This window comes from Andrena cerasifolii, chromosome 13 (assembly GCF_050908995.1).
Source record: "Andrena cerasifolii isolate SP2316 chromosome 13, iyAndCera1_principal, whole genome shotgun sequence".
NCBI lineage: Eukaryota > Metazoa > Arthropoda > Insecta > Hymenoptera > Andrenidae > Andrena > Andrena cerasifolii.
In genome coordinates this window covers 5,043,948-5,071,360 of record NC_135130.1, presented here as the reverse complement: position 1 = coordinate 5,071,360, position 27,413 = coordinate 5,043,948, and the positions used below count along the sequence as shown (strand labels likewise).

Sequence of the window (27,413 nt, the reverse complement as noted above, 5' to 3'; positions counted from 1 at the left end):
TTCCCTCGATCGCCTCGGATAATGTACACTGACGCACGCCGCTTTTTTCCCCCCGAAAAGGGGGCACGTCACGATCCTTGTAACGCGTTGTCCATCCAACCGAAACGTTAAAAAGGAAAAAACAAAAGGGGGGAAAAAGAGCGGATCGATAACACGACGCATATCCTTCCACCTCGCCATCGTTTTCGCGCAACGTATGAATATTTAAGGCCTGCAATTTCACGGGTCCCGAAATGCATGGGAAACCGATTTCCGCGGGCGACGAAACAATTTTTTCTCGCCCCCACCCTCGAAGTTCGTTTCCGCCGGAAAATTGAAAATCATGGAGCCACTCTGTCAGTAATCGAGCTATCCTTCGACGAACTTTCATGGTGCAAATAGACGACTTCGAAAGTTTCAGAAGTCTTCGGAAAATTTTATAAAACTCTGTCGGCGCGTATGGGGGTGGATCCTTAATTTATCTCAAATTCTTTGCTTCGCCATCTCTGACGTTTCGTGGGTCGCTTAGTTATTTGTTTCCATATTGCCAGCATGGAGCTCGCAGTGAAAATGTCAAAAGTGATTTATCCTGCGAGGCGCGTATTTCGCAAACATCGGCTATGAATGGCAAACGAGAGGCCGCATAATGGTCGAGCATCTTATGCATTAGAGGCTCGTGCGTTAATGCGACGGCCAATGTATCTTGCATCGAACGGGAAAACTTTTTCCATAAGTTGTCGCCTCATCTAGCGAGCACCTCGAAGTCAGGTGGGGCTGGATGTTTTCTGGAGCGAAATAAAAAATTCTTGAGGATCGTCGCTGGTTCGTCACAAACTAGACACATTGTAGAAATTCGTTTGGGGGCGGACTCGTGCGATCTTTGATGGGAATACTTGTTGCTTTCAAGTGGGTTCGCGGTTAATTCGCGAGCAAGGCTTAAGGAAGTCGCTATCGCTAATTGCAATCGACCATCTCGAACGCAAAATCGGGTGGCCCTGGATGGATTTACGGCTACCGTGGATCTGGATGCTTTGGAAGTCTTGAAACTGAGATTGGTAAGAATGTTTAGTATTTGAACGACCTGAATGCTGTTGCTGAGTTTAACCACCCAGAATTGAAGCTTTGAAAAGGCTAAGGACCACCTACTTTTGAGGCGCCCTGTACTATATTATGCAACCTATTTACAATTAAAGAAATACGATCTGTCGCCTGATATAGCTATTAAAAACGATGTAATGTTCATCTAGGCTTCGACCACCCCTTTTGAAACACGCTGTACCGTGGCCCATCGCGAAGACCACCCTCAGGAATTGTATATCAGCGTCTCTTATATTACGGGACCCCGTAGGATCTAGCAAATACTCCGTTCAGAATCGAAACACAGGCAAAAGAAATCCTGCGTGATTTCGGCCGTAGGTTCGAGTTAAATCCTGCGAGATACGGGGGGGAAACCGGAAGTGCCATCAGCCGCGGGATTTCCCTGCCGCCCATAAACGAGAAAGGTCGTAAATGCTTGGTCGCGAAAAGCTCTGGCGAAGGGAAGAGGAGAAATCCGTGGAATCAGCGTTTGCATGCTTATACAGCTGCCGTGGAGCCGCGTGTTCGCCGGAAGTAAAAGCGTGGACGTGTATTCGCGGGAGGACGTGAATACCTAGCGACGCAGTCATCCATTTTTTGAAATCTTGCTTTGAAGGCTGGTCAACGGGCGACGAGGAAACTCCAGGGGAAATTTATTCTGGAGTTGGAAAATAAAAATTGGAAAAATTCAGGTAGCCATTTTCCCATTTTCCATTCCCCCAATTTTCCTGTTTTCATAATTCTCACTTTCCCAATTGACATTTTCCCGAATCCCATTTTACCGATTCCCATTTTCCCGATTCCCATTTCCCCAATTCCCATTTTCCCAATTCCCAATTCCCAATTCCCATTTTCCCAATTCCCATTTTCCCAATTCCCATTTTCCCAATTCCCATTTTCCCAATTCCCATTTTCCCAATTCCCATTTTCCCAATTCCCATTTTCCCAATTCCCATTTTCCCAATTCCCATTTTCCCAATTCCCATTTTCCCAATTCCCATTTTCCCAATTCCCATTTTCCCAATTCCCATTTTCCCAATTCCCATTTTCCCAATTCCCATTTTCCCAATTCCCATTTTCCCAATTCCCATTTTCCCAATTCCCATTTTCCCAATTCCCATTTTCCCAATTCCCATTTTCCCAATTCCCATTTTCCCAATTCCCATTTTCCCAATTCCCATTTTCCCAATTCCCATTTTCCCAATTCCCATTTTCCCAATTCCCATTTTCCCAATTCCCATTTTCCCAATTCCCATTTTCCCAATTCCCATTTTCCCAATTCCCATTTTCCCAATTCCCATTTTCCCAATTCCCATTTTCCCAATTCCCATTTTCCCAATTCCCATTTTCCCAATTCCCATTTTCCCAATTCCCATTTTCCCAATTCCCATTTTCCCAATTCCCATTTTCCCAATTCCCATTTTCCCCGATTCCCATTTCCCCGATTCCCATTTCCCCGATTCCCATTTTCCCGATTCCCATTTTCCCGATTCCCATTTTCCCGATTCCCATTTTCTCAATTCCCATTTTCCCAATTCCCATTTTACCAATTCCCATTTTCCCAATTCTCATTTTCCCAAATCCCATTTTACCAATTCCCATTTTACCAATTCCCATTTTCCCGATTCCCATTTTCCCGATTCCCATTTTCCCGATTCCCATTTTCCCGATTCCCAATTTCCCGATTCCCAATTTCCCGATTCCCAATTTCCCGATTCCCAATTTCCCGATTCCCATTTTCCCATTCTTTGATGGATTACGTTCAAATCTTTTGTTAATTTTCGGGAAAGCAGAGGTCACACATTATTTGAGAAATTTTAAACGGAATATAGCTTGTTCGTGTTTGAAAGCCCTTTGTGGCTTCCAAATGAAATTTTTGCATTCCTGGGTGAGCTTCGGTAACGTCCAGTCGGAGTCTGCTATAGTTTGTGTAATAGTTCGGAGGAAATTTCAAGTGAGGCGAAACCAAAAAAGGATAGCATTTTCCAGGGGAAAAAAAGAACACGTCACGAGTTGCACAACATTCTGTCGAATATTGAAATCGTTGCGCCTGTATTTCTAAACGCTTATGGATTTTTACTCCTGTTGTTTCGAATCTGTAGCTGCGTCGTTCGAGTGGGATGTTGCAGAAGCGAGCGAATCGTTTTGACGTAGGCACTGCATTCAGAATGATACTCGTTTTTGAAAAATTTACGTGCTATTCTAGGTGAAACAGACTGCTTAGTATTGCCACCCACAATTCACTACGATTTTTAAATCAGAATACCCCTCCAAATCTTTATATTTTCAAATTTAAGCGAGGCCTAAATCACCTCTTACACAGCAAAATTTTAATTCTATAGTGGCCTGAATGAGCTTCCAAAAACGTCCAAAAAATGGCACCACAAAAAGGTATTTTACACTGAGCATTTTGTTGATTTACATCGCGCAATACTGGCCTATGCAGCGTAGGTCATTATTTATATACCGTGGGGTGTGGCTGAAAGTCCCATTTTTCATATAAACCTATGTAAAATTTAGTAAAAACAATCTAGAAATATACGGTGTTATTTTGTATAAACTACAATTATTATACTTAACTTTTCCAATGTTGTTGGTTGATACGTTTTTTTTTAGTTATATCACAAAATGTGTGTCAATTCAAAATGGACTTTTTCCCCATGCCCGGGGTGTAAATATGCACTTGACCGTTTCAGGCTCTACAAGTCGAAAACCAGTAGAGGATTCGAGTGAAAAGGGCACGGCGATCGACCTGTTGCCTGCACCGCGAAAAGTGACAAAACCGAGAAGTAAATGGAGCAAAAGTCTGCGCGATAGGGCGAGTCACGCGTGGCTGTGCTTCCGTAAAAGGGGAAGAAAAAATAAAGAAAAGAATGGCCCGCGAGAGTGCATATTTGCGGTGACAGGTGGTATTCAAGGTTGGAATAGTTTTGTGATGGATATAGCGACAGCCTCAAGAACTTCAGTTCTACTCCCACAGCATCCCCAACTGAAACTATGATATATAAATGCGCAAGTTTCTTACATCCTCAGCTTACCACTACTATCCCACTGACAAAGAAAGTTCGGCAACTGGAAAATTGAAAAAAAAATTGAAACTTTGCAGAAACGTAGTGTAACTGATGCTAATAACGTAACCATTTTCTGTTTCGGCAGTGAAACGTTCCTGGGGCTGAAACACCCACTCAAAGAAATTCTGGGTTTTCGTATTATCGTAAATATCTGCGAAACCAGAAAAGTTAATTCAATGTTTTATGACTTCTAATACCCTAAAATATTTGTAGAAGAAAATGGTGGTGCGGACAAATTTTTAAAAAAGTAATGTTTCTCAAAAATTCTGTATGACCATGTAGGATATCAAAAGCCATAAAATTTTGAATGGAACTTTTTACGGCTTCGCAGATACTCGCGATAATATGAAAACTCAGAATTTCTTTGAGTGGGTGTTTCCAACCCTAGCACCGTTCCATTGCCGAAACCAAAAATAGTCACGTTACTAGTATCATTTAAAAAAAAATTGGTTTAACCTTCCTAATAACTATTTTTATACGATTAAAAAAAAATAATTTCTCAAAAAATACATCACTTAAATTTTGAAACTGCTTCATGATACTGACACTTCGTGGACATCATCTGACTATTTTTACATATCACAATCTATTGATGAAATTCCTATAATATAGTACAAATTAATACATTTAATTTCCAATTAAAATTTTGTAAGAAAGTATATTTAACAATCATATTTACGTTAAATATTATTTTCATTCTAATTCCAATATTAATTTATTTATTTATTTTTATTTATTTATTACGGGACAAGCCCAATTTGTACAATAAAGAAAAACAGTGGCATACGTACAAGAACTAGAAAAAATTAAAAAAAACTAATTATTATATTCAATATATTATTAAAAAAAATAATCTATATAAAAAAATCGAGTTGCCGAATATCCCTCGACCACAACCGACAGCAACATCCACCGAAAACCCTGCTCCGTCCAGAACCTCCAAGTGCAACGTCGTATCCCGAATATCCGACGCGAAACACGAGTCTTCGATCTACTTTACGCAAAACTAATTATGCACCGATTGCACCGTTTGTTCGCGGGGCGAGCCGATTCCTCCGGCGGCATTCCCCGTCGACGGAAGATCTCCACTGCCAGCCGTTAACAGGTTGATCCGCCTACTTACTTGACCGAAAGTTTGAGCATACCGTTGGACGCGGGGCAACCTGTTCGGAAGCTCGCGACGGAGAGAATTGAATGCCCACCGCCGAAGCGGGCGTAGCGCGCGTATGCGCAAAAGTGAGGAGGCAGAAGAGAGACAGGAAGTGGCGTGGCGGAGGCACCGGTGGCCGAGACAGAGGAAGACGGTGATAGGGGGTACGTGTTACTGTACGTACACAGGGGCGCGGGCCACAAACACCAGCGGGAGTGTATAAAGGGTGGCGTCGCAATGCCCTGATCGCCATTCCCGCGTAGACAGCAAAGTCGCGGTGCCCGGCGTCGTGCCAGTCCAAGCTTTAACTCTACTTCGGAAGCTTCGAGTCACGTGAGGGGCGAGCGTGAGCGTGCGGCATACAGCGAGAGGACAAACGGCGGTGTCCGATTCCCCCCTGGTGCAGACTCATCCCCGCCGCTTTTCCAGCAACAGGTGAGCAGATTCTTTCACGAAAATCCTGCGTCTCGGCGGCGAAAACACGTCCGTTTCTATGATACACCCCGAAGAGCTTGCGGCACTTCGACAACGGGCAGTGAAAGTTTTGAAATTCTGTCGCGGGAAGCTGATTTGTATGGCTCGTCACTAGGATTTTGGGGTTCGCTGTTATGTGGGGGGAAGGGGGGGTAGGTGTTGGGGTTTGATGCGCTGGGGGGAGGAAATTGGGGATTTCGGTAGAGGAAGGTGTCGAATTTTCTGAGGTGGTCGTAGATTTTCCGGTTCCTCGGGATGAAGAGTGGAAGTCAGGGGATTTCGGTCGAGGAACCTGCCGAATTTTCTGCGGTGGTAGTAAAGTTTGGGGATCCTTGTGATGGAGGGAAAATTTTGAGAATTTCCGTAGAGGAAACTGTGGAATATTCTGTGGTAACATTAAATTTTGGGGATCCTCGTGGGGGAGGGCCAAATTTGAGAATTTCGGTCGAAGAAGTTGCCGAATTTTCTGAGGTGGTAGTCAACTTTGCGGATTCTCGTGATGGAAGGCAAAATTTGAGATTTTCGGTAGAGGAACCTGTCGAATTTTCTGTGATGATAATAATTTTTGAGGATCCTTGTGATGGAGGGAAAATTTTGAGAATTTCCGCAGAGGAAACTGTGGAATATTCTGAGGTAACAGTAAATTTTGGGGATCCTCGTGGGGGAGGGCAAAATTTGAGGATTTCGGTCGAAGAAGTAGCCGAATTTTCTGAGGTGGTAGTCAACTTTGCGGATTCTCGTGATGGAGGGCAAAATTTGAGATTTTCGGTAGAGGAAGCTGCCGAATTTTCTGTGATGGTAATAATTTTTGGGGATCCTTGTGATGGAGGGAAAATTTTGAGAATTTCCGTAGAGGAAACTGTGGAATATTCTGGGGTAACAGTAAATTTTGGGGATCCTCGTGGGGGAGGGCAAAATTTGAGGATTTCGGTCGAAGAAGTAGCCGAATTTTCTGAGGTGGTAGTCCACTTTGCGGATTCTCGTGATGGAGGGCAAAATTTGAGATTTTCGGTAGAGGAAACTGTGGAATATTCTGTAGTAGCAGTAATTTTTAGGGATCCTCGTGATGGAGGGCAAAATTTGAGAATTTCGGTCGAAGAAGTAGCCGAATTTTCTGAGGTGGTAGTCAACTTTGCGGATTCTCGTGACGGAGGGCAAAATTTGAGAATTTCGGTCGAAGAAGCTGGTGAATTTTCTGAGGTGGTAGCCAATTTGAGAAATCCTCGTGATGAAGAGCAAAATTTGAGATTTTCGGTAGAAGCAGCTGTCGAATTTTCCAAGGTGGTACTAAATTTTGGGGATCTTCATGATGCAGGACAAAATTTGGCGAATTCGGTCAAGGAAGCTGTCGAATTTTCTGTGGTGGTAGTAGATTTTGGGGTTCCTCGTAATGGAGGGTGGAAATTACAGGATTTCGGTGGAGGAAGCTGTCGAATTCTCCGCGGTGGTGGTAGATTCTGGGGTTCCTCGTGATGGAGAGTGGAAATTAGGGGATTTCGGTCGAGGAAGCTATCGAATTTTATGTGGTGGTAGTAGATTTTGGGGTTCCTCGTGATGGAGAGTGGAAATTAGAGGATTTCGGTCGAGGAAGCTGTCGAATGTTCCGCGGTGGAAGTAGATTTTGGGATTTCCCGTGACGGAGAGTGGAAATTGCGGGATCTTAGGCTTTGCTATGTTTGCTTTAGTACGTAGTACCTACTTGCTAAATTTTATGCTTGCAGATGATAGGGAGTGGAAATTTTAGGGATTTTAAAATGAGAAGCTTTCGATCTTGTTCCATTCATTTGCACATCTCGCTACGATTTTCAAAAACATAAAGCGATTTTTCAACAACTCATTGTGATTCCTTAAGGTCCTCCACATTGCGGGGTAAAAATCTGCTCGTCTAGCAAAAGATTTTAAAAACATCCCAATTACTTAACGTTACTCTTTCAAGTATAAAATTTCGGTACTCTTTAACTCAACGAAAATACTTCGTTAGTGCTGAGTGCAATCCGACAATTTCCTCCCGCCACGTGAGTCCGCGAAATGGAATAAACACGAGATAATGGAAAACACACTGTTTCTCTAAAACCGTAGCTCCTCCAATATTTAATATTCCACAGAACCGTATAATAATATTACCTTCGGTGAAACCCCTGCTGTTTCGCAGACTATAACTTCGCCCTGTTTCCCTCTCCCTCAGGAAGCCAGTTGCTTTCACAAAAACGTAGGCAATTCGGTTAACACGGAAAATCTCGGAACCTCCGGCTTTTTGTAATTAAAGCCATAAACCTCGCAGATTTCGTGAAACACCTCTCCCTCGTTCGCGCAACAGGTGACCGCTTCCGGGATCTCACGAATAAAAAGAACTGCCACCCTTATTTCCTAATTAATCCCAACGCTGCGACTGCTTTAACGCTGCCTTCGCAAAGTGTTCCGCCTCTTTTCTTTTCACGGTCGTTTCGAGCGCAGCTTTTTTTTTCCACGACAAAAGCAACGCCGCCAAAGCTTCGCCTTCCTTAAAAAATTGTCGCCTCAGATTTCGAACGTCTGGCCATTTTTCAACGCCACAGTTTTCAATCGTATCTCTCAGGACCCGTTCAAGCGGAACACCCTGTATAGTCCTTGCTACTTGCATTGTCCTCTGCGCAGGTGAAATAATACAGAGAGGATTTGATTTAATTATACGGCTGGCTGCTCCTTTCGGAAAGAGGCCATTAATTTCCTTAATTAATAGAGAGAGATTGGTCTTTCAGCGAAATCTGTCTGTTCATAATTACAAACTGTATAAGAGATTCTTCGGCGACGAATCCCTCAAGATACTTATAGGTCCGCTGGAGCACCATTGCAATTTTCCAATTTGCGACTGCCATCTGCCATTTATCCCTCAAATTCAATTGTTCCCATGCTCTCATTGAAACTGAATTTAACATAACACTTTGGCTGTCCAATCTTGAAACACGTGTAACTTACATCTGGTGACAGCTTGTGTGATTCTCTTTGAATATTTATTAAGCAACTTTTTGGAAGTCGCCTGCAGGCGCGCGGATATTTTTCTGCCGCTGAAACGCTGCCCGATTGCATGAAAAGTTGTTTGGAAAATCCGGCGAGGCGTGCAGATTTTGTTTTCGTTCCGCGAACGGTCTGAACGAGGCACGGTAAAATATTCATCGACCGCGCCACAATAATAACTCGAGCGAGAAGTGGACAAATAAAATTTACTCGACTCACTGGCAATATGTATTCGCGACTAAATATAAAAACTCATTCGAAGCCTGCGTTGCTTTATGGAAAGAAGACTCTTCTCTGAACAGAGGAAATAACGAGGAAGAAAGCTGTGTACATCCTTCGAGAGTCCTTGTTAATCTGGACAACTTTTGTTTGAAATAATATTCCGAACAAGGGACGCGTTAAAAGTTGCGCGAAGATAATATAGTCCGGCGACAGATTCGCACGGCGCGTCTGACCATAGTCGGACCTTTCCACTTGCTCTCTTATACATCCCTTCTCGCTCGCGCAGATCAATCACTGTCTTCTTAAAAATGATCCCAGGGACGCTTAGATCGTTAGGACCTCCGCGAAAATGCACGAACTTATCAACAATTCCATTTAATATTCTTCAGTTACACCATCCCTCATCCTGTTTAGAAGTTGAAATTTTCTTTTCCACTTTGTGCAAGTAACTAAAGTTTCCTCTTCCATGACAGGGAGAAACGCCAACAAGTCGCGTTTTAATATTTCACAGAAAATCGCGAGGCGTGGATAATATTATCTCCCCTATTCATTGGAATTGATTGGAATTAGTTATTAGCGTCTTCATTGTGCGCGTCGAGTGAATTCTATTTAAGTGAAGTTTATCTGAAATGCACCGTGGAAGTCTCTTTAATCTCGCATTTTCCAGTCGCGTCGAATCTAGTTCCAACTAATATCTGAAGTACCGTGACAACTCGAACAGCAGAGGTTCGCGTTCGACTGCGAGCTCTCGATTATTCCCTTTTATCGGGCACCGTTCTTCGGACGCTCGCCGTCGGAATACGAGAGGGCAGAGAAAAAGCGACGTCTCCCGGAGCTGAAGATCGAAGCTGGCGACGTTCTTCGGCCGCGAACTTCGATGAAAGGGAACTTCTGATATCAATTCACGCAACGGCGTAAACAATGGCTACAAGTTGCTCGGTGGAACAGTTGTGAGCGACGTTTCAGAACGCGATGATGCGCGTCCTATTCACGACGCCGGCCACGGGGGTGTGATATTTCTATTTCGATCGCAGGCGATAGTCGGAATAAAATTCTGAGCGAGTGACGAAGTCGGTTATCTATTTTCCTCGATACCTTCTGACTCGCGCTGGAAGGGAATGGAATTATTTTCCGAAGCAATTGAATTATTTCGCAGCGATTACACGCAGGCTCTTTCGCTGCAATCAATTAGAGTTTAAAAAACTATAGGAAGTTCTGCCTTAACTCCAATGGGATTTCTGAAGAGTGATTCGATGGGGCGATGGAAGAAACCGAGATGATTGGTACATGTAGACTGGTTAGGGACAAACGAAGCGCAGGGACGCAAGGGGAAGCAGGCCGCGTATGGTCAGACACGTTTCCCGGACCAATATGCCGGGAGCTGTATCTCTCTGTAACTTTTCACTCACGCGGTACTTTTAAAATTGTTTCCAGCAAAAGTTGTTCGGACTGGCGTGAACTTTAAGATGGCACGGACATTTCGCGGAAAAGTGGACTGAGGCAATAATAAATCATCCTCTTACACCATTCATTCCCCAATTAAGGGGAGAATCCTATTCTTTGGGTTAAAGACATAGCAACTTTGGGAATTTTTTTGTAAGAAACCAGCGTTTCGATTCATCTAGAATTTGGACCATGTTTTAATGCATGTTTGAAGAAGCTGCAGGTTTTTTTTTATTAATTTTTAACCACAAATATAGTAGTTACGCATGATCGAACATCACGCCGCGCAAAATTCGCCGTCGGTTGGTGTGCATGATATTTATCTACCAGGTAATCCGAAACAGAAAAATGAAACGGCGTTTTATTTTGTACATATGTAGCTTGAAATTGTTGAACCAGAAAAAAACAAAAAAAATTATTGAGCAGTGTGGAGAGTTTTCAATCTGAAAGGTCCGAACCTTTAATTTTTGCTGTCCAATTTTGCGCCAATTTTCTTACGTAACAAAAGAAGTATAGAACTTAGCGGTATTCTGGTTCATCCAATTGAAGCTACATATGTACAAAGCAAAACGCCGTTTCATTTTTCAGCTTCGGATTACCTGGAAGGTAAATATCATGCACACCAGCGGACGACGAGTTTTTCGCGGCGTGATGTATAACTCCTATAAATATATTATTAAAAATGAATAAAAAAAACTGTAACTTCTTCAAGGACGCATAAACACATGGCCCAAATTTCAGATGAATCGAAATGCTAGTTTCTTAAAAAAAAAATCCTAAATTTTACTCTGTTTTTAGCCCATAAAATAGGATTCCTCGCTTAAAGCTCTACCTACGACAATAATAAACTGTGCCAAAATTACATTTAGACCCAGTTTGGTCCCAAGCTAGTTCGCCATTAAAAAGAATCAACGAAGACTGCGCCATCGAAACGAAAGGTACAAGAAGAGACCTTCAACGAAACCTCTATTCCCATCTGTTCCCTCTTCACCTCTGATCTTCCTTGATCCACAGAAGAGCCCCCACCCACCGCATCGCCGAAAAAATTCAATTCGAGGCATTTAACGGGTCATTCGAGCCGTTGTATCAGATCCCAGGACGTGGTGAGGTGACTGGAGCCACACGCTCGGCAAATTGGGGATCGAGAATTGCTAGGAGGAGCGAGTAACGGCCGACGGCGCGTGTGCCCGTGCCGTTTCGCAATGGCAAGGCCGAAAGAGCGACGGCGCAGCGACGGGGGTAGAAAAAGAGGACGAACGCGTGGGTCAGGCGGGGTTATTACAGGGCCGTTATTACCAGACTTTTCGTAGCTTATAAGCTGGCACTCGCGCGCCTATTCCTCCCGGAATGAAGTCTGAAAGTGGGCTAATCAGCCCGGCTGCAGCTGCGATCGAAATAAAGCCCCGAGGGGCGCTGACATCTGGGGTGGTTCACTTGCAACGGTCCCTCCCTTCGAAATAGTTTAGCCGTTGTTTACTCGTCCAAACGAACGAGTTCCTTTAAGAAACATGGGCTCAACAGCCGTTCACGGAAGTCAAGCCCTGCCAGCGTAGCGAGTGCACGTAGTGGGTGATGTTCCCACGGTGCGCCGTAACGAGATTGGTATCGCTTTCGTCGACGACACCACCTTACAACAGGGTGATTGGAGGAGCCCGGTCGCGCGTGAAATTCGTCCTGTCGAGCTCCCTGTCCCGGAACAGGGTGCCACACAGTGCGTTGCTCAATGGACAAAAATCTTAAAATCAATATTTTTTTTTTGCGATGATTTTTTATCTGACCGTCACCCAGACTCTTTATTTGTATATGAACACACTCGGAAGAAAATAAATTCAAAGCCGCCAACACTCGGGAAACATGTTAGTATTGCGAGAATCTATTTAACGCATTTATTTGATATATTTAGTTCTGTTTTATAGCGCAAGGCCACCTATGAATTATCAGCTTTAGGGTAGGTGTACCGTTTGTGGCCATTGCACTGTTTTTGGCCATGTGCTTAATTATCTCGTTTTTAAATTGCTTGCGGATCATTATTACGTGGAGAATTTCACATCGTAAACATTTTGTTTAGTATATCGACAGAAATATAAAGGTTACATTTTTTGTTTACACGGAAAAATATTATATTTTTTAAGAAAAAAACTGGTACAGTGTCTTAAAGTGGAAACAAATGGTGCATCCACCCTACGCATAAATAAAAATAACTTTCTTTAGATCATTCAATTGAAGGTACTAGATGCTCTTTATTCTGATTGTGAAACGATTTTTTTTACTTGCTATAAATTTTTAGTTTTATTGCCTCGAAGTTACACATTCAATAAATTGCTGAATTATATTTTTCCAAACTTTAACATCGCATTGCTCGAAAAAATAATTAAAATATGGGGAAAATATTTAAATAACCGGGAAAGTATTTCTGGAACAGTCCCCAACATTATTATACATTTTTTTGCAAATGTTTGCAGTTTTTTTAGTGATAGTCATTTTTTTCAGAAACATGTTTAACGAGGACATACCAAGAAATTTTTTAAAAGTGATTTTGCTCTGCACCAAAGGACAAAAAATGGCAGTTTAACACCCGATTTATTATTTTCAATTGTTCATACGATACCTACCATGACTTTTCCACCCTGGATACTGTCTTCAGTTTTAAAATAGCTATACACGTGGTCAAAATAATTTGATAAAAAAATGTTTCGAACAAAAGTTAGTCAGTATTCGGTTGACAACAAATTGCAAAAGTAAATATTGCTTAAAAAAATTGTATTCAATAAAAAAATCGAGATCACCTAAATTTTTTTTAATATACCTGTACACTTTTTCTACACCAATCGATGCATCTTTATATTCTCGTTAAAAAAGTATTAGGGTACATAGCTCGAAAACTGATTAATTCAGAAGTTATGATTTTTATTCCGAATTCCCGTTGATTCAACGCACTGTGCGGCAGAACGCTGCATCGAAACGTGGCCATTTTTATGAGTCCTCGCTAGCGTCTTTATTCTTCCTACATCTCCCTCAACCCCATGCGCCACTTCGTCTAACAATAAGTATGTTAATACTTATAAATTTAATGCACGTTAAAGCCTCCACTCATGCAGTTCAATTTAATCAGTAATTCAATTGAGTCAGCAGGGAAACCTCCTCGATTAATTTTCCGAAATAATTTCTAATTAGGAGCAGCACGCTTGATCACCGAAAACATGTATTCCACTACGACACCCGGTCACTTCTGAAGACCAGTGGTCATTCCACCTGCTCCCCCAGAAATCACGCTGTACTGCACAACGACTTGAATAGAATCCTTGAATAAATCGCTGTAAAGTCGCTCCACTTGGTGATATCCCAATGAATAAGTATGCAGATCCACGGGAAACTCAGGATAATCATGCAGAGCGGTGGAGTGGCAGGTATAGGGTAGCCTAACGAGGTTTAATTTCACACCGCGGCGGCACGTTTCGCTTCTCCTGGGGGTGGAATATCGAGAAGTGACGCTAATCTCATTTCCGGGGCCGCCGAGTGTACCTGTTCAGTGGGCCGTCGATAAGATCGATGATAATAACAAGAGTAACCGCATCCACGAGCCCCTTCGAGTGGGGTCGTGACCGCGTGCAGTTCATCAGCGCGCCACCCCCTTTCATTCCTCGTATTGTTTCGTACGTCGTTTGCGGGCCGCGTAAACGAGAACCTGTTAATGGCTGGCCAAACAGCTTACCCCTGGGCGCAGATATCTCTCGCTGATAGCAGCGACAGATTCCCCCGAGAGCCACTAATTAGGGGCAATTCAAGTGGCGCCACTTGGCGCAAGAAAACGCAGGGTGCATCTGAAGAATCTTTTTTTAGGGGAGGTTCCAGTCTAAAAATCGATTTTTTTATTTCATTTTTCGAATGTTCAATCTTTTAGGAATACGTGCTTAAAGGGACTTTTTGAAATTCGTGAAATTCCCGAAGTTATAACACCCGGCCACTCGGCAGTCGCGTAAAACTTTAAACGCATTTTTCTCGAAACAGTGTTCTCGAAATCCTGGGAACACTGGGACCTGTATCTCTAAAAGTCATTATCCGATTCGACTGAAACTTGTTTTATTTTGAAGAATATACTTGTGGCTAGGAGGGATGACAGAAAAAAATACATAAAATTGAAAATTTATTATTTTTAAAGGCGTTGAAAGGACGAAAAATATAGGTAAAAAGTTATTTCAAACTTCAAGTGTCGTTATTATCTCAAAAATGTCATTTTTCATTTTTTGGGGGGTTTTTCCCCTAGCCAGAAGTATATTCTTCAAAATAAAAAAGTTTCAGTCGAATCGGATGATAACTTTTGGAGATACAGGTCCCACCGATTTGGATGAATTTTTTGACGCCTCGACTCTAAAGACTCCTCAGTGCCGTCTGCAATGATTAATTATAAAGCAAAAAATATATTTCTATAACTTAAGATATCCTTAATACAATGCAAAAAGTTCCATTCAATTATATGTAGTGGTTTTCCTGTAATTAATTCCTAAAGATGACCTATTTCTATGCGCTCTAGATCGGAAGCATTTTCAGGAATTTATTGCGACCAAAATAATTATAGTAGGTAATGGAATAATTTTTTTTCCTATTTATTAAACTACATTTATACAGTAAATAAAAAATATGAAAGTAATAAAATTATTGCTTTTAAAATACTTTTGAAAGCGGTCTTGATGACATGTTTAAAAATTCATGCCTCGCTCGTGCAGGCGATTTCAGCTGATAGAATTATCTGAACCCAAAAATCCAAACAGATTCTTGATCAGTATGACGGCGCTATCACTCTGACTGTAATTAATGATTTATCTTAAAAATTAACAAAATGGCGGGCCAAATGCAAGAAAAATGTTTTTCGACTTTTTTCTTTTGCTATTTTCGATTTTAAAAGTAGGTTACTCTGAATGAAAATACTTGGTTGTAGCCCCTGCGAGAGTGATAGGTGTGCAGAATAAGCAGTACAATTTATAAAGCAATCGGTTCGATAGATTTCGAGATTTTATCTTCACGATGTGAAAAAATGACGGTGCGAGAAAAACGCGTTCAAAGTTCTCATCTATAGAGGCCCACCCCCTGCGCTCCCTAAAAAATGCCTCTGTAGAAGCTAAAATAATCGTAATTTTGCCATGAAAAATTAGTAGTACACTCTTATGGGGATATGTAGTCTAAAAAAATGTTTAAAAAAACAATCGAATTTTTCAACTCGTCTAACCAGAACGACCCCTTAACGAAGAAGTTAGTCGTTCTTCTAATCAGTGGCGCACTCAGAGGGACGCCGAAGGGCCCTGGAGTCCCCCAAAGAGAGGTCTTCGTGAAAAGAAAAGAAACCTGGATTTTATGAATTTTATTGAATTTGCATTAAAAATATTTTTATCCTCTCAACTCGGGTCCCCGAAGATTAAAGTGCGCCACTGCTTCCGATAGTTTCCTTCAGCTTTCGATCCTCCTTCTGTCCCTCGAATGGAAATATCTCGATCGTCTTCTACTTTCTGATTCAAGCTTTAGTTCCCCTCTGCTTCTTCAACGAAGACTTCCCCCGAAAACGCAAACACTTTTTACCGCGAATAAATCCGTCTTCCTTCTCCGCGCAGCTCGAGCAGGGATTAGTTAAACAGCGACTCAACAACGACGGTAGGATGATCCTTCGAAAAAGCAATCGTCCAGGGGAAAAATCGATGTGATTGGGGGGTGGGGGGTGAGAAAGGGGAGGGTGAAAGTGCGTGGAAGTCGGTCAACAAGGGTCACAGTTTCGACGGGATAATAAGAGGATGGTTAAAATTTAATTAGCGGACCCGATGAGTTGGCACGGGGCACGCCGAGGGGTGCCTTAATCTCATTTCCGGTCGCCGAGTGGATCATGGGAGAGTGGCGCGGCTATACTCGAGAAGCTCGACATCCTGTCGGTGCTAGGGAAGCCCACGCAACTTCCGCCATTGTCTTTGCGTTCTCCACTGCTTTAGGGTAAATCCGGGTGTGTCGGTCAGGCCGGAGAGTTGGTCGAGTCCTTATATTTCGGACTTTGTACACAAGAACGCGTTAAAGTACAGGACAATAGCTTCTTTAGGAGCCAAACTGTTGAATGAATAGCGTCGTTTCGCTTCCTTCTGTGTTTTTTTCTGAATTTATAGAGTATGCGCGTAAATTTGAGGTTATGTTTAACCTCTTTTATGATACACTTCTAATTTTTGTTTTGTGTTTTGGATTCGAGTGCGAACTTTCTCGGTGCCAAGATCTGTGCTGTTCTGGTGCTCTCCCTGTTGCCCGATCTCGTGGGGATTTTTATTGGAACGCCAGGCTTTTTTTACTTTTCTCTTTGTTTATTTTTCCGGGTTATAAATGTTGATTTTTCACATTTTTTTAATTGAAATAAAAGTACCTGTTTTTGTCTCAAATACGGTGCCTTTTTTTAATGGTATTCTCTAAAGTCCCCAGTGTTCTGATTCGTTCTGAGAAAGGAAAGTAAGGTTAGGTTTAGCAGTTACAGAGGGAGCACTGAGGGGGCACTGTATACGGACATGCGTTGCAACCCTGTCCCTTTTAGTGGCTTCACTTTAAAAAATACGAATAAAAAACGTTTCGAAAGTGCTGATTTTGCATAAAATTAGAAGCTTTTATGATGTAATTAATGATAATTATCAATTTTCTCACTTCTGTAAAGTACATACATATTAATTAATTTAAAAAATCCTTTGGATAACTTAAAAGTAAATTTTCGGTGTCACCATTGCTGCTACTCGTTTCCAATAATTCCATAACAAATAAATTTCAGTCCATTTTCAAACTAATCTTTAGGTTATTCGGTGCCTTCAAACTGCCCTGCCAAAAATCTTGGTGCTATAAAGTTTGCACTCGCCCAGCGTATTTCGTTTATCCGAATGCGAATTTGGCACTGCCACGAGGCAGTTCTGGGTCGCCGAATACGATACAAGATTGATCCCATGTCAACCTAGTGTAATCGGTCTAGAAAACCCTAGAGAATATGCTGCACTAGCTTTGCGAGAAGACCATCTCTCCCTGCAGAGATCATGACTTCAGTTTTCAACCGGATTTTCAGCAAATATCGAGCAGTTTGTCCGAGGCAGCATACAATACTGAACATATTAAGTTTATTCTGATAAAATAAATAATATCAGTATTATTTTCAATGGCCATTTTATGATGTACTCTCACAAGGAGAGTATTTTAGGTGTCCGCCTCCGATCATTTTGATTTTTGGATATGTTATAGAGGACCGAAAAATAAGAAATACGTGTTTTTTTATTTTCCCCTGTTTTTATATTTGGGGGGTGAAAACTGCGTTCAAAGTTAGGGGTGAAAAATCATTTTTGTGGAATATCTCGAGAACTATTAGAGATAGGGGAATAGCGTCAATGGACGAATTTTGTGTCTTTGAATGCGAAATACGACTGACTCACCAGATTTTCAAAAATCCACAAAAATGATTTTTCACCCCTAACTTTGAACGCAGTTTTCTCCCCCCAAATATGAAAACGGGGAAAATAAAAAAACACGTATTTCTTATTATTCGGTCCTCTATAACATATCCAAAACTCAAAATGATCGGAGGCGGACACCTGAAATACTCTCCTTGTCAGTAGACCTCTGCAACTCCGATTTGGAGTTCAGAGCCTCGCGCCTGGGATCCAGTTGGAGCGCATGTGTCATGGTTATTTATTTTTACATCGAAGGCTCGATACAGCACAGAGTAGAACCACGAGGGGACGTTTTTTAAATTTCCACTGCAGAGAAGGGTGAGAGAAGGGAGTACAGTCGACTTAGACTGTACTTAGATTAATTACGAATGCTTGATCGATTTCGGTGCGCGATAGAGGCATCGGCAAGTGGATCGGGAAATCAGGCGACCCGAGTGAATTCGTGGCGACGTCCACTCCGCTAATCGTGATCCATACGATTGGAACTAGCCACGGAACCCTCCGGCCACGTGCTCTCTGCCCACTTCGCGTTTCTTAACACAATTTCCGCGTTCGCTCGCGATAAACGCCCTGCTCGATCCTCGCCTAACGAAGTGGATTATTACCGGCGTGTGCAGACGTATGCAAACAGAGAGGAAGGGCAGAATGTCGGGTCGATACGGAGGAATTACAAAATACGTACCGGGTGATCAACTAATGCGCATCAATACTTCGATGGGCGAAGTGAATCTGCGCGCTTTAACGAGTAAAAAGTTTCCGCTTTCCGAGTGTTAAGGAGGGAAATAAATAGGGGTTGGTTGGTTGTTGAATATCGTTGGGACACTGTAACTCCAATGGAGGATTATACCCGTGGAAATTTGCCGAGCATCGAGAAGCGACTGGCAATGAAATCCCGCCGCCGTCGATAGACCGCGAAATCAAGTTTATTCGATTGCAGGCGATCACACGCGAGAAAGCTCGTGGCTCCTTCACGCGCGCCAGGTTCAATTTCATTCCCCAATATGGTTTCATTCTGCTCGAGCGTATGAGCGGCCAGTTACGCGTCGATAGACCATGCCCTTCGATATACAGGATCTTCTGTGACGTGCTGGAATTTATTCCGGATCGGTCGCTGTATTCCGTAAAGGGGTATTGGCAGCCTGTTACATTTAACCCCGTTCAAGCAGGTTTCCAAGGGTGCATTAACGTTGACGGTAATTATTCTTTCAAAATTTATCGTACGAAAGGCTCTTAAGTACAGCAGAATATTTTAAACTCTGCTTTAATAGTCTCTGCTTTTACTGTTATATTTATTACTGTAGTGTGTTAATTTAATTCTCACCACAATGTATTCTGTGCACTAAAGGGTTCCGCCCGTTGATTTTAATAATAATAGTAATAGCGTGAGTAACAATATAGTTTGGGAAATTTAAACTAAATTTCTGATTTGGATTTTACTGTTTCACGTTAAGGGGGTATTCTTGTCTGGAAGCGCGAGATCCTCTATTCTCTTTAGGGGCGACCCACAAAAAACTACGCAATTTTTACCGATAAGCATTATCCACACGTATTTAATAACGCTTCAGTAAGTTGTAAAAAAAATTTCAGTTATATATAATAATAATTAATGGAGATATGGGTTTTTCTCGAAACGGTGTTTTTCATGACGGTACACGCGATATCTGAACTTCTAGTAGGCCAATCTGGTAACAGAAAATATATCATTCTAGCCGGTAGCAGAATCGAGGCGAAATATTTTTTTTTCACAAGTTTAAAGACGAAAAAACATGGAAAAGATGAGTTTAAATTCAAAGTCCCGCCATTTTGTGAATTTTTAATTTTTTTTCATAAATCTGCTATCGGCTATAGCCATACTCTTACTGATTAAGAATCCTTTTGGTTTTTTCGTTTTGGACCAACGGAACAGCCGGAATCGTATTTACCATGAGACAACTTTTTTTGCACACGCTTTACGAGATGACTCATATCTCCATTAATTATTATTATATATAGCTGAATTTTTTTTTACAACTAAATGAAATGTTAATAAATACGTGTGGATAATTCTCATCGGTGAAAGCCGTGTAATTTTTTTCTGCATCGTCCCTAAAGAAAAGCAAAAAATTGATCTTCTAGACGAAAATACCCCTTAAAACTAGACTTCGCGTTAAATAACATTCAAAAGAGTACATATAACAATCATAATAATAATAATACAGTGAGAAATACGTGTAATAAACTGGAAGAATCTGTAATTGCCTCGTACGTCTAGAACGTAGCCTGAAGCTTCAGGGAGTAAGGGAATAAGGATCGTATGTGGTCAGCCATACGTCGCGAAGCTACGCACATGGCTGGGAATATTTAATTCTCTATAACTTTTCACACGTGCACTATTTTCAAAATTGTTCCCCACGAAAGTTCCTCAAATTGATGACAGCTTTACAATAGGGTGCCAATTTCTCAGCGATGTTGATTATTCACCCCTCTAGGGGTAGCAAAAGTGTGCCTGTTTTCATACCACGCGGATCAATAATCGAGTTACACCAACACCGTTAATACACCATCGACCACCTTTTCGTAACAGATCCAGCAAGGCACCCTGTCCATTTGCACCCCTCGATAAAAACTATTATACAAAAGTAGACGTACCGCCACGTTCACATTGCCCCGAATGCTTTTCCTCCGTAATTCGACACGCATCTCGATGATGCCTCTGCTGGGAAGCTTCAAACTCGGGATTAAACAACACTTTCGAAAGTCCTTTACGAGTTCCCAAGCATCAGGAAGCCTCCCCCGAGAGGGCCGGCTATTTTTCAGAGCTGATTACCGGGCCCATCTCGAGCAATCTTAACACGAGGCGCTTAACATCAGGACGAGCTTTTGCAAACGGAATTAAATAGGCACGCGAAGAGGAAAGTGAAGAGAAGGCCGATAAACTTTCTCTGTACTTTTCCCCACGCTTTCGGGTAAAGTGTCATTAGTTTGCGCAATCGAAACAACACCTAATCGACTGTGCGAAGCGATGGGTTTCTAGAACTTATAAGGTATCGACCAGCACAGTGCTGTTTCGAAACGAACAGCTCTATAGCGCATCAAGGACCAAGCTAAAGGCGCGTTCCTACGCACCAGATATGGAACTGTAGAAATGTGGCTGAGATGCTTTTTTTTTTAATTAATTCAATTCACTAGTTGAAGGATTCCTGAGTTTTAAAATTTTATTGAATTCGAAGTTGTCGCTTGTTCTTCCTAAGTTCACAGGTCCTTAAACGTTGGAAAATTATTCCCAAGCGGATTTAAATACGAGATCTTGTTCCACGAAAATCGCGATTTTATCCGCGGCGATATTCTCTTAGGCGTTTAATTTCTCGCTGCGACGTCTCGGGAATTAGATCGGCCTCGATTTAAAGTGGCAATTTCGGCGGCCAGGAGGCAAGTCACGGGAGGGCTCAAGTACACGCTCCCGTGACCCGTCCTCTTTCATTTGCTGAATTTACAATCGTCGTCTTGCCGCGAGAAACGCAGGCGAACGCGCCTGTATTTTGTTTAACCCTCGGCCGTCACACTGGGTCAAATTGACCCCAATTTTAACTCCGAGGTAAAATATCTTTGAGGGATCACTGCAAATCTTCAGTTAGAGACGCTTCCCGAGTGAGGGGAATTTTATTTATTAATTTCACTATTTTTTTATCAAAGCAGCATATCTCAAGAGTATAACCACAAATTTTTAGCTAAAAATATTAAAAATTAAAATAATTATGATTTTTCGAGCAAAAGAAAGCTTCCCCTGGAACGCTTTTACTTTAAAATTTTTTTCAAACATGATGATACTTTAAATGTTTAAACAAATAGTTTTTAAACGACGGCTGATTAAAAACTGTCTTGGGTCAAATAAACGCAGTGCGAGAACTAGGTTCGAAAAGATAGGTGTGGCAATCGAGAGTTAAGCAAAGTGTTCAGATTTTATTCCGCCTACTGAAGTGTATAAACTTTAAAGTAATCATTTCCCTCGTTTCTAAATTATTCCTCCTCCACCCTTCGTGTCGAAGCTTGCAACAGTTTCGAGTAACTGTACTTCGATACCCCTACGAAGTTTCAAAAAAGAAGACGCGGAAACAGAAGTCAGACTACCGTGAAAGCGTCGCCCGATGTACCTCGGTGCTACAGAAATCAATTAAAGTTACGGATGCTCATCGCTTTAAAGCGCGGAGAACTGGAATTGATCGTCGCAACAGGTGCCCCAGCCGCCGCACATCCCCCCCCCCCCCCGGGCGCCATCGGCTGCAATTTATTTTTTAATTACACCCGGCCCGTGCACTTTTATTTCACAAGCAATATCAATCCGCGGTACCTGCATTCGCGTTAATCTGTCCGTATAAATCTAAATTAGCGAGCTACTTCCTCCTCGTTTCCACGACTTCCCAGGATTTCACAAGAACCAGGGTGCTCCGCCCCGAGAAACATCGGTGCGGCGAAATTGCAAATTTCCTCTATGACGCGGTAATCATTTTTTCCTTGAATTATCATTATCTGCTAGCGACGAAGGGGTAGAAACAAGTAGTCAGCTCGTGTGGAAGGAGGTGGGAAAATCGATTGCGTCCCGTCTTGGGGATGTCGATCGTGGTGGGTTGCTTTTATGGATATCGTTATTTATTTACAGTGCAATTTCTCAGGGCATCAAGAGTGTTTGAATTGCACCTCGCACGGAGATTCATGCTCCTATAACCTCGGCGACTTTTTCCATTCCACGAACCTCGCTGACCTGGTCGATTTCGTCGTTTTCATTAAGGGGAGATTCGGGTTTAAAAATCGATTTTTTTTTATTTCATTTTTCGAATGTTCGATCTTTTAGGAATACGTGTTTAAAAGGATTTGTTGAAATTCGTAAAATTCCCGGAGTTATAGGCGTTTGAGTAGCGGCAAGTGCATGGGTAACCCCCGGCCACTCGACACTCACGTAAAACTTTAAACGCGCTTTTCTCGAAATAGTGTTCTCAAAAACAGTGGGACCTGTATCTCCAAAAGTTATTAACCGATTCGACTGAAACTTTTTTTATTTTGAAGAATATACTTCTGGCTCGTGGATAGACTAGTAAAATTTAAAAAAAAAATAAAATTTGTCATTTTTAAAGGCGTCGAAAGGACGAAAAATATAGGGAAAAAGTGATTTCAAACTTCAAGTGTCGGTATTTTTTTTAATTTTTCTGGTCAGTCCATGAGCGAGTTTCATGCTGTTTAATAATCTGGCATTGGTTTTTAATTCAGACCAAATTTAGGTGCTAGGGGTTCCACCGATTTGAATGAATTTTTTGACTCTTCGACTTTAACGACTCCCCAGTGCCGTCTACAATGACTAATTATAAAACAAAAAATATATTTTTGTAGCTTAAGGCATCCTTAATACAATGCAAAAAGTTCCATTAAATTATATGTAGTAGTTTTCCTGTAATTAATTCCTAAAGGTCACCTATTTGTATGGGCTCTAGACCGGAACAGCCCCTTAACCTCAGCAGATTCGATTCGAACCTGTGCCCACGTAATCTGCACCCGCAACTCGAATCCCACGAAACTGAGTCTCTGGCGAAACAGGGCCGAAAGAGGGGCGCGATTTACATCGGGTATTGACCAACCAAGAGCTGCGAGGTGGCTGTCACAGAGGTTACTAGACGCATCAACGTTTAATCGCGCACGCTGGCCCACTTTCTAAATCCAATCACGGATTCCTAATGCTTGCCAGATTAGCACGTTTTGCGCCCTCAAATCCGACCACGTTCGATGCATCTCTGGTCACGGCTCTGTCGATCCACTGGCTATTGAAAGAACCTCCTTTGCCGCTGAATTTCAGGGATTAGAAGTAACAACGTTGGTATAATGAATAAAAACACCTTTGGAGGATTTAAATTTAATTTTGAATGCGCTCACATGCATTCTGTATTTTTCTGAGAAACTCAAAATTTTATGATTGTTTTCTAATATTGAAAAAACTTGCCTATATATAACGATACAGAAAAAATTGAGGTGCCACAAGAACCTTGAAGTATTAGGTAACTTTTTATTTTTTTAACATAATTTAAAAGTTTGTATTTTTGTATAATTTAAAAAAAAATTGTGGCTCTATATTTCGTTCCACCCTAAATTTCATTCTGCTAGAAATTAGTTTTCAATCACTGCTGAAGACCTTTTTGTTGACGAAGAGAGAATCGCGAGGAAAATGTTATGCTTTCTTCTTTGTATCTGCTATATCAGAATGCAAGTTTGCTGGGAAGCTAGATTTTTAGGATCACTGACAGTCGAATATCACTTTTTGAGAGAAGGGGCTTCTAACGAGAGATTTGAAGCGTAGAAACTGGGATCCATGTTCTCAGCTTTACAATGGGTTCGTTTTGTTTGAATTCGTCGTTGGGGAATTTGCAAGCGGATGCGCATTAGGAAGGAAGGCGGAGCGAGTATAATTCTGTACAGATTAGAGTCACCAGGAAAGCAATTTTCGTGGAAGAGCAAGCTATCCTGTTCATCATTTTATCCTGAACTTTCAAACTCAATCCAAGATCGAGAAACGAATTTCCCTCCACTTTAATGACGTCCCACGAAAATAGCCACCGCTCTCGCGCAAGATGGTGACGTCCACAGACATCACATTCCATCTCAGTTAATTTCATGCTGTCAAAGATCCTTACGTTCTCTAATTTTCATACTGGCAGCAATGGCAAGCTGAATTACCAGTAAAATATTGTGACGTATAAATAATTGCTGAAATCATTTGAATTACCGTGACGTTTGTCGGTAAAAAATCATTTATCTGTCCTTTATTTTCTGCACAGAATCCAGCAGTGTCGAGCTTTAATATGAAGACCAGAACGAGCTTAATAACGTCCAGCGTCGCTTTTGTATGCGTTGTGGGAGTGGTTGGGAAGTCGGCTGTGGCGATGGAAGAAACGCCATCCTCCTCATTGAATCTTCAACATTACAATGCGATGCTGAATTCAATGGGATTCGACGAGCCTGCTCCCGAAAAGAGAGCCTACACCTACGTCTCTGAATACAAAAGGCTACCCGTTTACAACTTCGGCATTGGCAAGCGTTGGATCGACAACAGCGATGATAAAGTGAGTTCCAGTTCTTGTCCTACCTTGGACTGTGTTTCGGGTGGTCTAAACAGAGGGCCTTTGCTTTCGAACAGCGAGTGACAAGTAAATAACCATCCAGATCACACTTGCCACATCTACTCGATCAGCTGATTTACTAACGAAACAACGCGATGAATTTAAGGGCTAATTCGCCCCCTCAGAGTGAATTTCTGCAGAAAGAAAATTTCTGCTTGGCTACTCCAATATTCTCTGCATTAAATAATTTTCTGGAATTTTTGCTTGTCAGCTGTAGACCCTCTTCCTCAAAACATGTGATGGATAGCACGCACAAATTAGATCTACTTAATGAAACTTTCAGAAAGCTTTCAGTAAATACTCTTAAGGGGCAGACCTATTCTTTAGGTTAAAGACATAGCAACTTTGGGAATTTTTTTGTAAGAAACCAGCGTTTCGATTCATCTAGAATTTGGACCATGTTTTAATGCATGTTTGAAGAAGCTGCAGGTTTTTTTTTATTAATTTTTAACCACAAATATTGTAGTTACGCATGATCGAACATCACGCCGCGCAAAAATCGCCGTCCGTTGGTGTGCATGATATTTATCTTAAAGAGAGAGAAGTAATAAATACTTCCAGTACTGTATACAAACGACATGAATGAAATCTCATTTCCAAAGAACATAAAACTGCAATTACTTCTTTCGTATTCCCGCGTGAAAAAAAACGTCGAAAGAAACAAGTGTTGAGTCAGGAACCCACATAAGAGGGAGTCCGGACTAAGAGATTTCGTAGGAGCGGCTTTGGCGACGTTGGTAAGGCGGTAGCGCGGAGAATCCGAAGATCGTGGGTTCGAATCCCATCTCCCACTGGAAGTTTTTTTTCCGTGGCTCGCGATCATATATGAATTAGGAAACCAATTCCTATACAATCATCATCTCAAACACCACCAATGGGGTCTATGAGACCTCACCAGTTAAGGATTAAATCAGACCTAGTTCCAGTCCCCAACAAAATCTCACTAAACAGTTTCCTCCAAAGTCCCAAGTCTGCAGCGATATCCAAAGTACCCAATTCACTGAACATACTGCACAGCATCGACTGTAATGTTTCAGAGAGGTCGCCAGTACTCGTTCGGTCTCGGAAAGCGCACGAAACAGTACAGCTTCGGTCTGGGGAAGCGGAACGAGAGCCCCGACTACCCCGTCAGGATGAACATGGATTACGTGCCGCTGGGCAGCCTGTCCTTCCACTCGCAGGAGAACCTGGACGACCTGATCGAGGAGAAGCGCGGCAGGCAGCCGTACAGCTTCGGCCTGGGGAAGAGGGCCGTGCACATGGCCGCCGATGAGGCAGCAGCAGCGAACGGCAAGAGACCCAACAACCTGCTCAGCCAGAGATACCACTTCGGCCTGGGCAAGAGGATGTCCGACGACGAGGAGGACACGTTGGAATAGGACCACGTCGAGTGATGCTTTGCCCTTTGGCCCGGTTCCCCGCGGAATCAGCCCGGCCAAAAGTAGCTCGCGTAAACGACGTAGCTCCGTTTCGATGTCGCTGAGAGTTCTGTTGTCAGGCGAAATATAACGATAACGCAACAATAAAGACACGTTTTGAAGTTTCAACACCTCTCCCTGCGATCTCTCATTTTCTGTTCTGTCCTGACGCGCGATCTTGCTGGCCGTGATCGAACAGAGGTCGAGGAAAATGCGCTGGATGAATGGTGGTGATTCCGGCGGGGGATCAAGGGACGACTTCCTGCTTTCTCTCTATCCCAGTGGGACTCCTTGGTTTCGTTTGCGACAGCGCTCCGCAGATCTGGGCAAACATTATCCACGGCAATTCTTTCCTCCTTGCTGTTCAGTTCTCGAGATTTGTAGGTGGAAGGGTTCGGTTGGACAGTGGATACGTCGATTCGAGATTATGATTTGGGTACTGAGAAACCTCTACTAGATTTCCAAAGCTTTCTATCTGACAGGTGGGCATTTTAACTCGGGAACGATGCTGTTTGGAACGGGAGATTGATAATAGTCCCTTTATTCGAATTTCAGATGACACTTGCCCAGCTCTGCGTAGCTTCTTTAATAATAGACACGGAAATGGTGTGAAACAGCTTCGCGGTTCCACGTCCCATTGGCTAAAATTCGAGCGAACGTGTCGCTTATGCGAATATCGAGTTCAGGAATGTTCCCGTTAATTTGCAACCGATGGAATTATAATTTAACGATCACGATGTACGCCACGCTGCGCGCGCTGAGTTTAAAGCAGCCCTAAGAATTTAAGCCAGCATCCCCCAGTCGACTTTGTAACCCTATCGAATTTATGTTTAAGAGTTAATCGAATAAATGTTCCTCAGAAAAGAAAGATGCCGAGTAGTTACTCAGACCCCGAATCCCGGAATCTCTGCCGGACAAAGTGGAACGTAGAAATAACGCTGTGAATCGCTGTTCCTTTTACTGGGCCGAGAAATCGCTGGCATTGAAGCGATTACGATAAA

The 27,413-nt window shown here is 42.3% G+C and overlaps 1 protein-coding gene across 1 annotated transcript; it reads left to right on the top strand.

The window, feature by feature from the left end:
- Positions 1 to 5,515: 5,515 nt before the first annotated feature.
- Positions 5,516 to 27,280, top strand: Apime-asta (allatostatin A). The gene is made up of 3 exons (XM_076825429.1): positions 5,516 to 5,712; positions 24,653 to 24,937; positions 26,032 to 27,280. Exons 2-3 carry the CDS (start codon positions 24,677 to 24,679, stop codon positions 26,371 to 26,373), a joined length of 603 nt encoding a protein of 200 aa, XP_076681544.1. The 5' UTR covers positions 5,516 to 5,712; positions 24,653 to 24,676; the 3' UTR covers positions 26,374 to 27,280.
- The last annotated feature ends 133 nt before the right edge of the window (positions 27,281 to 27,413 follow it).